The sequence below is a fragment of the Amphiprion ocellaris genome, chromosome 23, assembly GCF_022539595.1.
Source record: "Amphiprion ocellaris isolate individual 3 ecotype Okinawa chromosome 23, ASM2253959v1, whole genome shotgun sequence".
Classification (NCBI taxonomy): domain Eukaryota; kingdom Metazoa; phylum Chordata; class Actinopteri; family Pomacentridae; genus Amphiprion; species Amphiprion ocellaris.
The window spans coordinates 16,265,823-16,278,760 of record NC_072788.1 but is presented as its reverse complement, the minus strand read 5'-3'; the positions used below and the strand labels follow the sequence as shown (position 1 = coordinate 16,278,760).

The 12,938-nt window shown below is 45.7% G+C and overlaps 1 protein-coding gene across 6 annotated transcripts in view; it reads right to left on the bottom strand.

Moving 5' to 3' along the window:
* pcdh7b (protocadherin 7b) overlaps window positions 1-11,316 on the bottom strand; it is a 111,310-nt gene extending 99,994 nt beyond the window's left edge. For 3 of the 6 annotated variants that reach the window (XM_055007541.1, XM_055007543.1, XM_055007544.1), the window contains exon 1: window positions 7,302-11,315. In XM_055007541.1, coding sequence (XP_054863516.1) covers window positions 7,302-10,376 — 3,075 coding nt within the window. In that variant the 5' untranslated portion in view covers window positions 10,377-11,315. Of the gene's footprint in view, window positions 1-7,301 lie in introns of all 6 variants that reach the window. The other 3 variants (XM_055007542.1, XM_055007545.1, XM_055007540.1) reach the window with 2 other exon arrangements.
* Window positions 11,317-12,938: the final 1,622 nt, after the last annotated feature.

The window sequence follows — 12,938 nt, the reverse complement described above, 5'->3', positions numbered from 1 at the left end:
CACTGTTTTCCTTTCACTTTATCATCATTCTATGTTATCATAAAGTGAAGAGAAGATACAGGATTCACAAAAAATGATGAAATTCAATAAATCAGTGTTATGTAGAAAATACGTACCCACATTTAATTAAATCCCACATACAGAGCGTACTAAAAATGCAAGCAGAGGGAGGTATATAAAGAGGCAAATTGAAAAATTAGCATTTTCAAAAAAGCCAGACTGGACTTCATATTTCAGCTGATTTGATAGCAGGTAGCTCGCGAGGCCGGTCGTAACTCCAGCTGCCCCGTGACCTTCATTCTTCAGCAGGCAGGCAGATTCTTCCAGCCTCTGACAAGATTTATCGGGCCTGGCTAATAGCCTGCTCTCTGCCAGGTGAAGCCTCATCGATACAGGGGCTTCTCCTGTCCCTGCCAGTGCTTTGCTAATGAATATTTTGGCTTTTTTTGCACACATCCAGAGTGATATGTACACGTTTAATCTGAACGGGGTGAAAGTACACACGGCAATAAGTAGCTCGGTCGGGGCAAAGAAGTTTCATGTCCCTTGCACAAGGGCACTTCTGATTACCGAGAGTCAAGAAGAAGGCACAGCATCCACCCAGACTAACCGAGCCTGTTGTGGGTTTTTAACAGGTGAAGATAAAGTATTGCTCTAGCCTTCGGGCTCCATCTGCCTCTGTACGCATGTGTGTAGAGAGTATATGTAATAACCAGACACACATACAAATATAATGAACTGCATTCCTTGGGTAAACACAGCAGCAGCGGCTCACAAACACACACACACACACACACACACACACACACACAGGATATTGAAACCCTCTCAGGCATGTCGCTGAGCGTGTGCCTGACGTGCAGGATGATGGAGAGGCTGAACTGTGGAGGCCCCGTTTGCTCTCTTCTCCAGCCCTCACAGGCTACACAAACACACACACACTCACACTGTACACCCACACACTTTATCACACCCCTACACGTGCGCATCAACACAGAGAGTGTACCTGCTGAGTACACATGCACAAACTTTCACAAAGGTCCCCCCAGGCTTTGATGGATGGTCGGTGAGTGCTCTACCTCCTGTTTCATACACATATAATCTCATTTGGGGGCCACATGGTGGGAGCCGCACCAAAACAGGGCTAATAGAAGCAGTCAAGCTGTCCTATTCCTCCCCTTCCCAAGTCAAGTTATATCCATTATACTCTGCTGCTTAGCAAATATGTATGACTGTAGCCTGTTAATAAAAAGCCATATCCTTTGGACAAAAAAAAGAAAAACCTTCTGATGCATTATTTATTGCAGACAATTCCTACTTTGTCTTATTCGGTCAGGAGCTCTCAGTCCATCTTAATATTTTAGCAGTTTTTCAATACAAAACAGGACAGTCAAAGTCAAAAGGGTGAAGCCAGGTAGAACAGGTGCATGTCTGTCAAAGCCTTAAAAATAATCTATGTGCACCTGAACCCAGGGTGAAGGTTGTACCTATTAAATATGCTCCATTTACACCCATGAACCTGTTAACTTTTTCCCCTGTCAACACCACTGTGTATACATTCACACCTACCCGTCGTCTGACTAAGTTCAGCGTCTTTCTTCTACTCATCCAGGAAACAACATGCCAGTTCAAGTGTCTTTTTCTTCACCTGTCAGCTCAGCTTAATAAACAAGTTCACTGTGCACTAAGGAGCTTTACAATTGGCTACCAGAGCAAAAGGTGGCACTTAGAGGTAAATTATGGATCAACGTGTCTGGCTTTCACGGCTCATATACTCATTTTCACGAAGGCCACATGTGACGACATGGCTGATGCTGGATGGGGTTTAAATCGCCGCCCCCTGACGGGGGCCACGGACCCTGCTGGCAGCTCCCTTGACACCCTGGACCCATGTGAGCAACGTTGACAGGGAGTGATTCATGTGATTCATCACGATGTTCCCTCCACAGTGAGTGAGGGGGAAGCAGACGGAGGGGAGGCGCGCACTTAAACATACACTAACTGGAAACTTTGCTCATCAGGAAATCGGGAAAAAGCACGGGACCCCTCTGCCACCTGTTTGAATCAACATCAAGAGAACAAATGGCCCGTGACCTTTCCTGCAAAACAACAACAACAACAATATCCCATTATTGTGGGGCTGACTTTGCCAGACGTTGCAATTTTGATGAGGTGCAATGTCACAGTAAACAAAACACTATTGTTTTGCCTATTAGTCTCACAGACAACAAGCCTTACGTTTGATCCGTGTTGTGATCCAGCCAGTCGACAGGGAACTATTCCCCAGGGTTGTACAGCAGTAGAGTTAAGTGATGTTCTCATTTAGTTGGTTCTGGCTCCTAGAGTCAATACAGGAGGACAGCTATAGAGAAAACAACGAGGCTAGCTTAGCATATCATAAACCTTGGGAGCCTTGTAAAAGTCAATTTACTGTACAAACTCCTCCTAACAATTGCCCTGAAAAACAAGTCTGCAATATGGTGAGTGCGCAATGATTGATAGTGCCACAGGAAAGGCAAATCTGCAAATATGAATCGGCTTTATCCTGGTGAGCCCTATCTAATGCGATCGCTGCCGAGTATGAAATGAAATTCCATTTTCGATGACATCAAATTGAAAGAAGCGGCGAGAAGAAGGTGGCATCCTCGACACTGCCACTTACAATCAGCAGCGTGGAGAGCAATCAAGGTGGCATGCGGCTTAAATTTCTTGTCTTTTTCCTCCCCGTTCTCCCTCCTTCCTCCGTCTTTCAGCATCTTATCATGACAAATGTTGCGGATGGGTTGAGGCTTCTTCAGCTTCTTCAATCATGAGTATTTATTTTCATGTGAAGACAACTGTGCTCACTGGCACAGCTATTGTATGCAGAGAAAAGGGGGAGTTACAAAGAAAGTGGAAAGGAAGACAAAGAAATTGAAAATGAAGCAATACTTTTCACGGTTTCCCCTATAGGTAAACGGAGTGAAAAGAGAGCTCAGTATTAAAATATTATGCAGAGTAATATCTCAGACGCCGTAGCAACCGGCTATCTCTCTCAGGCTTTCTCTCCCAGCCTCCACCATTTCTGCTTGCATATCAGGTAAGTCTAATCCTTAGATTAGTAATTGCCTTAAAGCGAATGCATTCAAATCACCAAACCAAATTATACCAGAAAATGCTGCCCGCTGCAATTTCATGAGTATTACTGTGCTCTCTCACTCCTTCCATTTTCCTTTCGGAACATAATCAACAAAAGCCTGAGCAGCCATAGATTGAATTAAGTCGTAATAGATCCAAAACAATTTTGATAGCGTTAGCCACAGTCGGCGGTACAAAGGACAAATGCTAATAATAATGTGGCAATAAACAAAGCAGCTCATTGCACATCATCTCATTTCTTACTGAATGCAAGATTTCCACATTGTTCTTTTTTTTTTAAACTGAAGATGCCACAAAAAGTGTGTTCAGATTTTCTAAAGTCACAACCTGCTGATCGCCTACGTGACTTTATCTTCTGCTTCCTCTGCTTTCTCCTTGTATCAGGAAGGCTGAGCAAGGCAGGCGTGATTGCTTGCGCCTATGTGCAGACATCCAGATAAAATTGAGGCTATTGAAACTGTAGGGAGTGTTTGCAGGTTTCATTTGAGTCACTTGTGGCTTTTTGTAGGTGTTTTGGCAGCTACATTTTGTAAGTTGAAACAAATGAGGCCAGAGGCAAAGTACTACATTTCCATATTGGTTTCCTGATCTGCCTGGCACCTGAAGGGCAATCACAGCCTATGTTTTGGCTACAAACACCACCTCAGTGACCTCCATTTGCATGGTGATATTGTCCTATATGCCTGAGATAGGGCGAGGATTTGCACTATGCAAATCAGATGCTCCACAGTCGTATTCGGCTTGTGCAGGAGAGCCAGGAGACGGCACAGGAGGAACAGCTGGCCAGAGCATGGGAGATGAACACTGGGAGCTGGGTTAAGGGCAATGTCCAGTTATGCTTGCTGCATCCGCCCCGAGGCAAGATAACCGAGTATAAGTGTGTGTGGACTGGAGCTTTGCCTGCCCTGAGGGGCTATGCTGCAAGAGCACAGAATACAAGCTGCTGTGGCTCACTACTGATTAAAAGTGATCCACCTGGGCACGAGTGGCGCTTTGAAGTGCAATGATAAAACAAAAGCTGATGGCTTGTGCTAATTCAATGGCTAAGTGATTTCATTCCTCGCTACATTATGGTTGGACAGCGTTATTTTCTGGCACGAGACGGAACAGAAGCTCCTGCCAAAAGTAATAAAGTTAAGTGTTCTGTTAAGTGAATACACTACTCATCAGCCTTCAGATGCAACGACTGGAAGCAGGCATGTAAGGGGCAGGCAGAGCGAGCATATTGTACGCACACGGTGAAAAATACAAAACAGAAAAAAAAGACAAAGGGAAAATGATGAATAACACAAGCCGCAATCAATGGAGTTACAGGAAGAGATGAAATGTCAGGTCTGTTGCCCCTCCTGCTCAAGCCCTCAACAGCTGCTGTGTGGCACGCTGGCTTCTTCCTCACAGTTAGCTCAGCTTAATGACTGTTTAAATGTCTGACGGGCTAAAAAGAAAGGTTTGCCTCGCTGATAAACTCCCTCAGTTGCCTGGTTACCTGCCCAAGCAGGTTGCCTGTGCAGTTATTGTAAGATTAGGTGGGCGAGGAGGGAGAAAAGATGGAACCCGATACCTCAGAGATTACAGTCAATGGTCAGCACTATTCTCTCCCTCCCGCCCCGTCTTTCTATCTTTCCACCCAACCCCAAGTCCCTTGTGAAACACTAGGGGCCATTCTCTATACCACTAACAGGGCCGTCTTTCTTGTCTCTATCTCTTCCCACAGATGGACAAAAAGAGAAAGAGTGGTAAAAGAGAAGGGTTTGTGGATGAGGCGTGTATGTGCACAAAAACCCACACATGCAATAAAAAATCATTGATAGTCATAAATGTGAGCAGTTTCAATAGGGCCAAACACACTGATGGCAAAAAATTGGATGCATAGGTTCTGTAATAATAATACATACCTGCAAAAATATCTAATATATATTAAAAATTGAATCTCATTCTTTGAATGCATAACCACTAACAAAAATTGTGCACAAATAGGTCCGAGGCCCACAAGTGTCCTTGAGTGTTTTATGTTTTTAGCTGTAGAGGCACTTACCAGACAGCAGAATATTTTTAGATGCAGCGTCCCAAAAATCAAGAGCATGACCGCTTCACTACTTAATCTAATATAGAGGTGGCTGTTTAATGCCATAATTGGAGCACATGAATACACACCTTCTCTTCAATTAGCGCTCTTGTGCAGCCATTTAATTACGCCTTATTCACCCCAACTGAAAGTATCAACAGTAAGTATTTACTAGGCCCATAGGGTATAAAAAGCAATTTGAATACCTTTTAGCTTTTGTGTATTAAATACCGAACCAGCTCCACCACACAGTAAACAGGGTTGATCTTGCCCAGCAGATCGCTAAACACTTTCTTTTTCATTTTATAAGTAGAATATCTGAACTAAGTGCCCGTAAATCACACTACTTTTTTGCACTGCAGATTGAGTTTTGTCCAAGACGCCGTATTCTAACAAATGCACAGTCCATGAAATTTGCCGCAACATTAATGTAGGGAGTAAATAAATAATTATATAAGTGGAGCACAGTGACACACAATACATGCTGCTGCCGCAGCAGCAAATAGAGTGCCCTTTTAATTATGCAGGAGACATCCGAAAGCAACAGCACTCCTCACACTCTGGGAAGCAGCTCACTGAATACACCATATTAGAAGCTGTTAGAGCAGGGGAAGAGAAGGGAGAGAAGTAAAACAGGACTGAAATGATTTGAGAGATGAAATGGCAAGGAGAGGAGGGAGGTGTGTAGAGAGACGAGAGGGGAGATTAAAAAAGAAACTACAGCATGAAAAAAGGCAAGGCAGAGAGGATCATTGTGAGGTGTATGATGTGGCAGAGACAAAAAAACTAAAAAAAAAAAAAAGGAATAAATAGGAACAGCAGGCAACACGGTGGATGCAAGAATGTTCTACACAGGTCCATAGGAGAGTTTGGGGGGAAATGATGACATGAGAAACGCAATGTGAGCAAAGTAAAAATATGTAGAGCAAAAAAAAAACAAAACAAAACAGGAAAACAGATAATGGAAAAAGGAGTAAGTGAGCGAGCAAGACTCTACATTTCTAAAAGAATAGTGCTGACACCAAGTAAAAGAAAGATCAATAATTCATTAGAGTGCCATGGAAAAAATATACAACAGTGTTCTTTTTCCTGAAAACACAAATCAGCTGGCTTCATTATCTGTTCTTAGCTGTTGCTGCACCTGATAGTGTGAAAACAGTCAAAAAATATATAAAGACTGCATCCATAAAAGCACACGTTTCCTGGAATTTAATGCAAATTGAAGTAACTGAGAGGGAAAAGCAAACGAAAAAGCAAAAACAAAAGGGACGTAAGAAGCGCCAGAGGGTGGAAGAGAAGAAAAGCAGGTACAAGATGGCAGACATTTATATACTGGGAAACAGATAAGGGAGTATAAGAAACCGAGGCACAATATGGGAGGTGATATAAAAATGTCTGTTTTCACTGCTAGGTCAACGAATTGATGCAGACCTCGAAGCACAGGAGAATGTTAATATGACCGCCTGGTCAAATGTTTCTACTCAAGCACAGCCTATAAAACTGACTCACAAACCTTATAAAGCCAAGTTGGTGTGGCATTCAGCCTACATCTACCTTTGTCTCCTTTTCACTTCTGTTCTTTTTGTCTCCCTTTCACTAGAAGAAAAGGTGGCCTTGTCACAGACTGAGGGCAGGGCAGGGCTTGACATGGCTAAGGGGGAGTGTAGCCAGCCCCCGCCAAGCTCCCCACTGGGATAAAATAACTGCAAACCAAACCCTTATGCGAGCTGTCTACAACACTCCGACACATTTTTGCCAGGGTTAGTGGTTGTGACACCTCTGACGGAAAAGGCAGCTTCAACACATGCTGCGATAAAAGTGAAAAACTTCGACATGTTTGGCCGAGTGGTAACAACACTCCCTCCTAAGCTAATCTAAACCTTTCTCTTTCTTTTCAATATTACATGTGAATGGCACTCCAAACCAAAACAGATCAATACCGCTAACTTGACACACATTAGCACCATAAAGGCAACAAGACTACTGAGACTAGCCCTGTCAGAAAGCATTATGGTAGAGCGAACACTAAGAGGAAGAAGCAGAAGACATTTAAGAGTAGTGGAGGGAAACAAAAGAACATTGAGATGTGTCTTCTTACCTGTTTGTTGTACTTGTTGATAGTTTGACTGCTGTATTCAGAGCAGTGGTCAGATCCAAGCGAAATGTTATCTCCGGTGCCAACAAAGGTATTGGCAGGGGGCAGGTCCTGAACTGCCTGGTGCTTTTTTCCAGCTGTTGGTGACTGCGGGTGAAGCTGGACAGTGGGGAGTGGTGAACTGGACTTGTAGTGGCGGGCCAGATCTGGGCTGCCCGGCCCTCCGTTGACTGAACGGTAGCGGCCCATGCCGGGACTGTCCGACAGCTTCTCATTGACGCCGTCATAGCGCTGCCCATTGGGCTTGGATGCCTCTACAGTGACAATGCTACTGTAGAGAGGTTGTTTGGACTTCTGTTTCTTCTTATCTTTCTTGGGCTTCTTGGATTTGTCATGCTGCTGTGGTGTAAAGAAGTCTTCGTGATCCTTTTTGCCGGCCTCATATCCATTCTTATTCTTGGGACGGCAATAACGGGCCATGACAACAACAAGGATGATGAGGATGACTGTCATGATGCCAGAAACTACTCCAATTACAATGCTTAATCGCTGTTTGCTGAGATCATAGTTTGGGTCACCAGCAATGTTGGTGTTGAGAGATGTGCTCAGGCTCTTAAACACCTGGGCCTCCACAACTGTGGAATTGGAAAGAGTCTCATTAACATACACATGCACCAGTGTGGTGGTGCTCTGTGAGGGCTGCCCACTGTCATTCACCTGGACCACCAGTCTGTGGAGGCCGTAGTGCTTCTGCTCCAGCTTTGCCATCAGTGAAATGACCCCAGTGCCCCCATCAATCTCAAAAAGCTTGAAGGGGTTTCCCCCAATGATGCTGTAGTTGAGGTCTGCGTTGATGCCAGTGTCTGTATCAGTGGCGATGACGGTTCTGACGACTGTTCTGATATTACTGGAGGGAGGGAGGAGTGTGTAGGAGTTGTTTATCGGAAAGGTGACGGTCGGCGCGTTGTCATTTTCATCCATGACAAAAAGTGAAACCGTGGCGGTGGCGGATCTGGGAGGGTCACCTCCGTCCACAGCTTTGACTCGGAATGTGTATGTAGTTTTCTGTTCTCGGTCAAAGGACAAGGTGGAGAAAATTGTCCCAGTTTCATTCTCAATAGAGAAGATGTCCTCCTCTTCCTCTATGAAAAGACCCATCTCTGCATTTTGGTCTTTATCTGCATCAATTACTGTAACCATGCCGACTGGACTGTTTGGATCAAGGTTCTCTTTGACATAGAAGGTGAACACATCCTGCATGAACTTTGGTTCATTGTCATTCTTATCGGCCACAAGGACAACCACTGTTGCAGAACCCTGAAGGGTGTTTATGCCCTTATCTTTGGCTATCACTTTGAATTCGTAGCGCTCTGTTTGCTCTCTATCCAGAATGGTGTTTACTCGGATGTCTCCACTGTCTGCATCGATAGAGAAAATCCCATTTACTGATGAGTCTAGGGAATAGGCTATTTCAGCGTTCTTCCCACTATCTGCGTCAATGGCTGCCACTGTTGTCACCCTCTCGCCAGGGGCATTGTTTTCTGGAAACGACACCTCCACTACATTCTGGCTGAAGATAGGAGGGTTGTCATTAGTGTCACCCACTTTGACGATAAGAGAGTTATTACTTGCCAGGCTGGGGCTTCCAGAGTCTACAGCCACTATGACCACATTGTATTCCTGTGTGGCCTCATAATCCAGTGGTGCAGACGTGTGGAGGAAATATTTCTTTTTATTCTGCTCACCCTCCATCTCACTCGCTGGTTTGAGCTGAAACGGCACATCCCCTACAACGGTGCAGGTAACTATGCCATTTTCCCCCTGGTCTCGGTCTGACACCTGAACTAAGGCAATGGGTGTGTCCACGACCACATCCTCAGCCACGTTGGCGATGCCATCTTTTAAGAAAATGCGGCCAATTTTTCTGATCTCAATAGCAGGAACGTTGTCATTTTCATCCTTGATGTTCAGCACCACAGTGGCCTTGTCCATTTTGGGTGGCTGGCCTCGGTCACGGGCCATTACTGTAAACCTCAGTTGGCTCACTTCTTCACGGTCAATACGGTGCAACACACTCAGCCACCCTGTGCTCTCATCCAACCTCAGCAGCCTCCGCACTGACTCTGTGGCTGCCCCAAACACATACTCGATTTGACCATTAACCCCCACGTCTGCATCAGCCGCTTTAAGCTGCAGTATGGGGGCACCAGGGGAACTGTTTTCTGGGAGGTCAGCTTCATACACGCTCTTCTCAAACCGAGGGCTGTTGTCATTCACGTCAGTGATCATTACCCTCAGAATGGCCTGCGAGGAGCGAGGGGGATCTCCTCCATCCCTAACGCGCAGTGTGAGCTCATAGGAGTCTCTCTGTTCCCTATCAAGGGCCCCTTTAATGATGAGTTGAGGCTGCTTCTCTCCATCGGTGGTGTCAGCAACTTGCAGTTCAAAGACACTGCTCCTGCTCGCTCCTTCCTCAAATCTCCTCTTCCCCGAGTATGAATCCCCCGAGGACCCCAAGCGCCTTGAGTTCTCCCCATTGTCCTGAATAAGCTCATATCTCTCTATTCCATTTCTGCCAAAATCTCTGTCTGTGGCTGTGGGCAGCAGATAAAGGGTTCCAATCGGTCTGTTTTCCTCCACAGACAGTGTCAGGACAGGGGAAGGGAAAGACGGAGTGTTGTCGTTTATATCTAATATGATGACTTTTCCCTCAAAGAGGTCGACCCAGCTCTGGGCTGGTCCTATCACTGACACTTCAAAATCTATAAAGCACTCGTTTTCATCAAATATCATTTGGCACTGCTGTAATTTTTCCCGGTCTATCCGCCTCTCGTTAGTGGTGAGCTCACCTGTTATGTTGTCTATTTTGAAAAAATCTGAGCCCGATTCGAGAGTGAATGTCACCTCACCGGACCCGGCAACAATGCCCAGGTCGGCGGCTACGTTCCCTACTCTGACATCGGCGGGTCCCTCCTCTGCTAAACGGTACCGGAGCACTTGCTTGGCGGCGGGCTGATGCACAAGCTGCAGGATGAGCATGCAATAGTACAAATAGTCCACTGCACCAGTAGTCCTCATTGTTCACTCCAGAAAATGTTCACTTCAATTTGAAAAAAACAGAAATGTAAAAAAAGAAAAGAATAATCACTAATGGAAAGTCCGATTACAGAAAAGAAATATCGTTTTCATTTAGAGCAAAGCCCTCTGCTTCGGGATGCGTAAGACTTCATCCTCCGGACGACTTCCTATCGCTCCTGCTGCAGTGAAAAGCAGCAAGCACACGGGCTTTCCTCTCTCCTCTGTTTTTCCCCCTTCTGTATTGAATGTTTGTTGCTCTTGTTTTACTCAACAACAAAAAAAGCCGCAGTGGTATCAAAAAAACACACCAGAGAAGCTCCGTGCGCTCCGGACGGTGCCCCAAATATGCGGATGTCATGCGCGTAAAAGCCAAAATGTTATAGTCCGAGCATCACATCACCAGAAAGTGAATTCAGTCCATGTCGCTCCGTTTTACTCACAGTTTGTGGAATCTCCTTTACTGCTGGGGTGAGGCTGCAATATCCCTCTGTCCGGTGATATGTCCACAGAGGATCATTTAAATGCCCGCGCAGTTTCCAAACTCATCATACGGCGAGTGTTGACTGCGCGTCAACTCTCTGATCTGGAGGATATAAATATGAGGCAAATTACCTGTCTGGTTTCTCTATTCTTGCTCTCTTCCTCCAAGTCACTTGCAACTAGCAGAACAGTAGTGTTCTCTCTCCCCTTTTTTTGCGAGCCAACTCCACGATGTACAACCTGCTGAAAAAAATCAGGGTTGTATTTCAAAAAAAGAAAAAATCAAACAACCAAAAAAAGAGAGAAATGTATATCCGACGCAGTATTTTTTTTTTTTTTTTTTAGGAAACGTTGGTTGAATTCCTCACTGTGTCCAGCATGTTCAGCCTGTTCCCTCACCTGCAGACGCGACGCATGTGTTGGCAGCCCCTATCTGCAGCACTGTGAGAGGGATTCACAAATGATATTGCAGTCTCTCTCTTCCCCTCTCTCCCTCTCTCTCTTTCTCGCTCCCTCCTTCACTCCACCCCCCTCCGGTTCCTTCTCCCCCAGTAGCGCACGTAAACAGGGTCGGACTTGGTCTCGATCGCCGGGTCCAGAGGCCAGCAGACAATATTTGACAGAAAGGGACAGAGGAAGGGATGTGCATTAATGTTGGTCGTTTTCAGCGGCTGTTTTTCTTTTTTCTTTTTTCTCGAGACGCGGCGCACCACTTTGTGAGGACATTTCGAATGCTTCTTGTGTCCTAACGCTCCTCTGGGCGATACGTCGATCAAAAGAACTATTTTCATGTCTTTAACAGCATTATAGACATTATGTAATGGTGAATCAATAATTAATTATTACTACATTTTGCAGAATGTGAGGTCTGGATTTGCCGCAAGAGATTGTGAGATTGTGTGACAGCGCAGATAACTTTTACGCACGCTTTGCTTGGCGTAAGTTACCTGATTTTTTTTTGGGGGGGGGGGTGGGGGGTATGATATGAAACAGTTGTGAATATCTGTCTAGCAGGGCAGGGCAGAGCAATAGCAGGACAGGCGAGACGGGACAGGTCTGGCTGTGTGCGCAGTGCTGTGGTTTCCCTGTGGTTACTAATATGAATGCGTGTGGTCGCCAGTGGCTGTGCTCTCCGGCGCACAGCGGACTCGGTGTCTTTCGCCTGCTCAGGAATCTGAGACCGTGGCTGTGCGCGAATTTGCATAAAGAGGAATAAAGACAGAAATCTCACACTCTCTCCCCCCTTCCTTTTGCGCGGTCATTCAGCTTCTAACCATCTTGGCGAGGGTTCGTTCATTCGGCCACTGCGCAAACCCCACTTCCTCGTGTAAGATTAGTGTGCGCGGTGTGTGTCCTACCGCAGTTGGCATTCAAGTGCTTGTGATGGGCACATTTTTTTTTTTTTTTTTTTTTTGAAGAAACATTCATATCATGCTGGCGGGCGTTCTCTCTCCAGCAGCATGCGCAAATCCCCCCCGTGGACGCACGGTAGCCAAAAAAAAAAGGTAGGTAAATTGGCACATTTTTGGGTGCTTAAAGTGAATTCATCTCGGCTACAGCGCACCGTATTAAGTGCAAAAAGAAAAAAAAAAGGAGGGGGGCGCTTTGTGTTTTAATGCGCGTGCGTGAGGCTTTCCTCAACTTTGAATTAGGAACCTGCTTTAATATAGGAACAGTGCGTGTATGTGTGTCCGTGTGTGCGCGTATGTGGAATTATACAGTGAATAAGTGTAATGAGTGAGTGAAGGAGTGAGGGACAGCGGGATGAGGAGGAGGAAGAGGAGGGGGAAGAGGAAAAGAGGCAGCCAGTCTCAGCAGCTGCATCTTTCTCAGACGGCTGTCTGAATTCCAGCAGTGGCTTTATCCTTGCTTACGAGCGCCCTCTATCGTCAAATTAAAATCAAGCCCCCCTCAGAAGGCGTTGGGAGCGGTGCAGCAGAGTAAGGGGTGAATCTACTCATGTTGTACATGGTCTGTGGGCTCCTCACTGTGTTATTTTTATCGCCTTCAGTCCAAGGATGCGCATCTTGCCTTGTCTGGAGGCCACTTTTGCAACGTTACAGGAGACCAAGGACCAATTGA